The 6290-nt window shown below is 42.6% G+C and overlaps 1 protein-coding gene across 1 annotated transcript; it reads right to left on the reverse strand.

Moving 5' to 3' along the window:
* Positions 1-714: 714 nt before the first annotated feature.
* Positions 715-4759, reverse strand: LOC121514190 (protein S100-A1-like). The gene is made up of 3 exons (XM_041794291.1): positions 4619-4759; positions 2274-2433; positions 715-785 (listed from the first exon to the last, which is right to left on the reverse strand). The coding sequence occupies exons 1-3, from the start codon at positions 4757-4759 to the stop codon at positions 715-717; spliced, it is 372 nt and encodes a 123-aa protein (XP_041650225.1).
* Between the last annotated feature and the right edge of the window lie 1531 nt (positions 4760-6290).

The following is a 6290-nucleotide window of genomic DNA, read 5'->3' on the forward strand; positions in this document are numbered from 1 at the left end:
TTCAAAAGCGCAAAAAACATTTCACAAAACACAAAAACATTTTACATAACAAAAATAAATTTCACAAAACAAAAAACATTTCACAGAACAAAAATACATTTGAAATGTTTCTGTGTTTTGTGAAATTTATTTGTGTTTTGTGAAATGTATTTTGCGCTTTTGAAATATTTATTCCTATTGGCCTTCAGGGCCACCGTAGCTTTGCAAGGTTATGAAAACACACATTTTTGGCGAGCCTCCATAGGCCTATATGTTACAGCCTCTTAAAATAATAAATTTAAACCACAAAATAAGGCTGGAACAAAAAGAGACCGGTAACATATGTAATGTTGTGTCGCTGTTTCCCTGCGGGAGGATATATAAGGGTGACATAGACAAGGCTCTTCCTCTCTCTCTCTCTCCCTTTGCTGTGGGTTGCTAAATGAGGAAGTGCTGTGAGGAGTACACGCTTGACAAACATATAGCAATCTATATGGTTAAATTGTAACTGTGGCTAGGCAACATGAACGCTCACATAAGAAAAACTCTTGGAAAAACATGACTACCGGTGAACTACAGCCAAACTAAAACAACCAAACCCTGCAATCTTAACATGCATGGGAAGAGATAAACAAACGGGGAAAAAGAAAACGCTCAGAAAACGAATTAACGAAAGAGAAGGTTAACCAAATAAACAAACCTCTTCGCGCGTTTGTCCAGGAGTCTCTGTGTGGCTTAGTTGCGCTCTGCTCTCTGCTCTGCATGCTCCTCTTCCCCGGCCACTCTAAATACTCCCCTCATCCACCCTGAGAGCCAACAGCCACACAGGTAGAGGGAGGACAGAGACCAGAGAGAGCAGGGAGAGAGGAAACATGCAGCTGCCAGCCACACGTAACAGTGCTCAAGCTTGCTGATAAGCTCTCAGTGTTAATCTTTAATTTTTCTATTCATTCAGATTCACAGAGTATAATAAATCTGGATCTAACCCTGACAGGAGAAGCCTTTCTACTTCAGCTGGCCTGAGGAGACAGATTTATGTCATCCCTGTGAGAGGATTTAAAGACAGAGCTTTAGAAATCAGCAGACATATGAAGAGTGAACATCTTTATTAAGATCAAGACATGTGAATCAGGGCAACAATAATCCATCTTTACAACATTACAAGGTGTTGTCAGTGAGGAAATAATCAGAAATTTACATCCAGCATGACTTAAGATGACGTAAGAGGTCACTGGCCGTGATGACGTGTTATTCTTTGAAGAAATGTATGTGACCTTTAAGCCGGGTGTACACTGCGATTTTCCTGTGATTCAGCTACGAATTTTGAGTTGTGGGGCTCTTAGTCAGGTCAAGCGTTGTTTGTCGTGCTGTGTACAGGGGCATACAATGGCCGACCACAGCCCGTCATACAACCTGCTCCCAAATGTCTTGAGGATTTCTGGTCGAGGATTTCTATGTTTGATATTTTGGTCATACGACTCCAGTCACTTCACAGTGAAAGGAGAAACCCGAGCAGAATAAACAATTTTGGGGGGTTGTTTTCCTTTGTAAATGGTCAGACAACGTCCTAAATTATTATTACAATGGCTGGAATGACTTTCTGATGCCCCTCCAACCCAGCTATCAAAAAGGAAATAAATGAGCAGGAAATTTTCCTACCTGCAGACCTGCAGCGGGAGAGGGAGAGAGATCGCGAGAGATAGAGAAAGCGGGAGAGGGAGAGAGATTACGGGAGCGAGAGAGATCACGAGAGATAGAGAAAGCGGGAGAGGGAGAGAGATTACGGGAGCGAGAGAGATCACGAGAGATAGAGAAAGCGGTAGAGGGAGAGAGATCACGGGAGCGAGAGAGATCACGAGAGATAGAGAAAGCGGGAGAGGGAGAGAGATCGCGAGAGATAGAGAAAGCGGGGGAGGGAGAGAGATCGCGAGAGATAGAGTAAGCGGGGGAGGGAGAGAGATCGCGAGAGATAGAGTAAGCGGGGGAGGGAGAGAGATCGCGAGAGATAGAGAGAGCGGGAGAGATAGAGGGGCGAGAGAGAGAATATGGCTGGAAATGCTCAACCTTTAGACCCTCAGACGCTTTAAAAGGGAAACTCAGCTGGTTTCTTTCACAGTCGGTCCCGTCGTCACTCGCACAGTGTGAGCACTCAGGTTGTGCACGACAATCGGGTTGTACAATGTGAGCACACAACTTGTGCACGATGGTCATGGATGGTAAAAGATTTAGTTGCGCAGTGTGAGATGAAGTTCTACCATGATTGTACGGTCGGCTTGAAACCCCAGAGTGTATACCCGGCTTAGGTGAGACCTTATCAGTTCCAACAAAGAAGTCATGGCAGAGGACAGTGAGTTTAGCAACAATGGTGACAAACTCTTGGAAATCCACTGCTCCATCCTTGTTTTTATCCATGTCAGACATGATTTCATTCACCCTGGAGGGATTCTTGCAGGCCTGAAACAAAAACACAGGACTGTCAAGGTTAAATTCTAACAGGGTTTATTATGAACTATCATTTAAGATGTTGCAGGTTTGATATCTTAAATGTAGGCTTAAATGCACAGTATTTCAATACTGCCACCAGCAAGAAGGTTCCTGGTTTTCTTCCCAGTCAGGGCCTTTCTGTGTGGAGTTTGCATGTTCTCCCCTGTGCACACGTGGGTTCTCTCCGGGTATTCCAGTTTCCTCCCTCCACCACAAACATGCTCATTAGGTTGATTGGTGACACTAAATTAGCCATAGGTGAGTGTGATCGTGCCTGGTTGTCTGTCTCCATATGTCAGCCCTTTGGTTGACTGCGAACCAGTCCAGGGTGTACCCTGCCTCTCGCCCAGTGACATCGGGGATAGGCTCCACTCCCCTGTGACCACCAACAGGATAAGCAGAATAGAAAATGGACCCACTGATAGTCACACATAAAATAGACCTAGCACAAAAAGTAAGTAATTTTGTGTTTGATTTGTTGTACCAATGTGTCTTAGCAATATTTCTTGTACTGTTGGTACTGTTGCATGTCCCTTACAAATGTGGCACCATTTAAGAGGGAAGTAAACAGTCTTTCCACCAGTATAAGACTGAATGCTGAGAAGCATTTCTACAACAAAGAAATAATCGACCAAACACAAATGTTGTGAGGGAGGTTTGTGAAACACAATATTGAAAAGGAAGGAGATAGTGAGGTTTAATTTTGACCCAGGACTGTTGAGCAACCAGAATACATCAGACAAGAAAGGAACATCCATCCATCCATCTTCTGTACTGCTTATCCCGTTGGGGGTCACAGGTGACTGGAGCCTATCCCAGCTGTCATTGGGTGAGAGGCGGGACAAGTTTCCAGTCAATCACAGGGCTGACATATACAGACGGACAAACAGGCTCATTTACACCTAAGGCCAATTTAGAGTCACCAGTTAACCTAACGAGCATGTCTGTGATAGTGGGACAGCCGGAGAGAACCCATGCATGCACGAGGAGATCTCTGCACAGAAGGCTCCGACTGGGACGTGACCCAGGAACTAGAGCCCTGCACTGGAGCCCTAGGCCCCAGGGGCCCGACAGCCCAAGGGCCGGGCTTCGGGCTTTTTTGTTTTAAACCTGCCAATTAGAGCAATGTGTCGTATTTGTGTTTAACCAATTTAAATGGCAACACTTGAACGCAGCAGCCACTCTGCCCCCTCCCTTCCTGCTCTACGTGTCGCAGGCAGCAGTAGCAGCAGCGAGTGTGCTTTCAGCGCAGCGCAGAGTGATGGAAGAAAGGAGGACTGGACTTGCCCCTGAAACTGTGGATGCTATTCTTTTTCTGCATGATGCCAAGTAAACAGACTGTTCTTCTTGTGGTGTTTAAAGAATGGAGTTTGCCATGTTAAACAGCTCACTGTTGTTGAATTGGACGTCGCCATGTTCAGAATTGATTAATAGTTCTACTATAGAATAGAACAGAATAGAATAGAAATGTTTATTTCTTAACAGGCCTACAATTGCTGCGATATGCAGGTCAGCTGTTGCTGTGCGCTGCTGCATCACGCGTGCAAAAAAAAACAAAGTCGGGCTTCATACAGGTTCGGGCCTCATAATTCTAAAAACCTGTTGGGCCAGGCTGGGGCTCCACCCCCCCGGGTCAGGGCCGGACTCGGGCGCAGATAACTGGCCCGTGCAGGGCACTACCAGGAACCTTCATGCTGTGAGGCAACAGCGCAAACCCCTTCACCGCCGTGCAGCAACATTCCACTCTCAAAACTGCAGCAACAGACATTTACAGACTGTTATTCCAAGAAGAGAGGATGCTAAACCATGGTAAACATGGTCCTGTCCCTACTTTTTTTGAGATGTATTGCTGCCATCAAATTCAGAATGAGCTCTTATGTTCATGAAATAGTTAAATATCTTAGCTTCAACATATGATGTGAATAAAATATGTGTTTATGAGATTAGATAATCATGGCATTCTGTTTTGATCTACAGAGCCCCGGCTTTTTTGGAATTGAGGTTGTATATCATCTTAAGAGTGCACTACTGCCTCTCTCTCGAGGGGAATCCCTTAATTTATATTAGACAGAGTTTCATATTTGGATTTAAATTCTAAAACAACAGCACTTTCTTGAAAATATAAATATGAGGATGAAATAGGACGGATACCCACACCCAAGTAAGCACTCAGTTCCTTATTCAACAGGAGCTTCAGCTCAGCATAGTTCAGCATGTATTTGTCTCCCTCTTTTTTAGAGTAGGAGTGGAACACCCCGACGAGGTTATCCATACACTGCTGCACTGACGGCACCATGTTTTAGTCCTTGAAGCCTAGAAGGACAATGAAAGAAAGTCATCACTGAAACAAGCACTTTAATTATAAACTTCAGGTTTTAAGGTGATCTTGGTACATTTTGCTTGTGCTGCAAAGAAAGGTCATAAAGTCTGACTCAGAGGGCCAGCAGCTGCACTGGAGCAGATGAAGTCTCTATCCCTGCAGTGATCGGGAAACATATCCCCTGAATTTTGATGAAAATACTCATCTCACCCTGTTTGTAAGCAAAAATTTCTTGGAATACTTTTTTCTCCTCAAAATCTAAGATTCCCTCAAATTAACAAAATTCCTGTGAAAAATTTCACACACATTTTATGGTTGGTTGCAATAAAAATAGCCCAAAGATTCCTTCTATAAATAATCATTCTTCAAATAATCCTCAGGATTTATTATAAACCTTTAACATTCCGACAAAAACTTCACTGTAAAATTCTGATTCCTAAGAATTTGCATGTTTATCCCTCCTTAAACTTCTCAAGAAATTCCCCCAAAAATTACAAATATAATCTGTATTAATATAATCTATAATTTCACGAGAACGATGAAAAAATCTAAATGAATCCTCTGAAATTTCTATTAAAAATTCCTGAAAATTTCGACGGACAACACCTTTCTTAAAACTCCAAAAAATGTACAAATACATTTTCCTAATTCTCACAAAAAAAAAAAAAACACAAAATAAACCCACTAAGTTTCCATGAAAATATTTGATAATTTCCAAGCAAATTCCCCAAAATATCCAAAGAGTAAAATATTGCAACATTTTAAGCAAATTAATTAAACTTCATTGGAAATTCCAGACCATTATCTCAAAAAAATATAATAGCAGAAATTATTACTCTGCTGAAGATAAGCCAAGATGTAATGTCCTCATATGTGCATGCAGGAGAAGGTTAATATTGGGTACACACTCTCATATCAACACACTTTTGTACCAACTGAATATTTCTCAAACAGCACAGCCTGCTGTAGGATAAGCCTACCAGCTTACAATGTCCATGCCCCATTTTGACCACAGTATAACCATCATCTGATGGTTACATGGAGCAGGAGAGCACACAATGTCATGGCTCAAATCACCTCAGACTGGATTCTTAAACACAGCAATGAACACTGAACTTAAATGGCCTCCACTGCTGCCAGATCTTTACCCCATAGAGCCTCTATGGACGTATAAATCTACAACTACTACTTGATGCAATCATGTTAACATGGAAAAAAAATTCTAATGAATCTCCAAACAGTTAGTTGAAACAACTGCACAAAAATTTAGGGGAAATCAGATGGCAGAAGGGAGTCCAAACCACAACTGTCATGGTGTACCTAATAAAATGATCAGTGAGCGTATGAAAGACCTGGATCCATGTTAAAGTTACTGGGCTTCCCTTTTAAAAGGTAAACATGACATCTGTCATAGTCAGTGTTGTCAGGATCCCACACAGCAGGAACTAGGGCTGGGCAATTCATCACAAATTAGCTTAAATCTCAGTGTGGGCTGCTGCAATTTTCA

This window comes from Cheilinus undulatus, linkage group 8 (assembly GCF_018320785.1).
Source record: "Cheilinus undulatus linkage group 8, ASM1832078v1, whole genome shotgun sequence".
Classification (NCBI taxonomy): domain Eukaryota; kingdom Metazoa; phylum Chordata; class Actinopteri; order Labriformes; family Labridae; genus Cheilinus; species Cheilinus undulatus.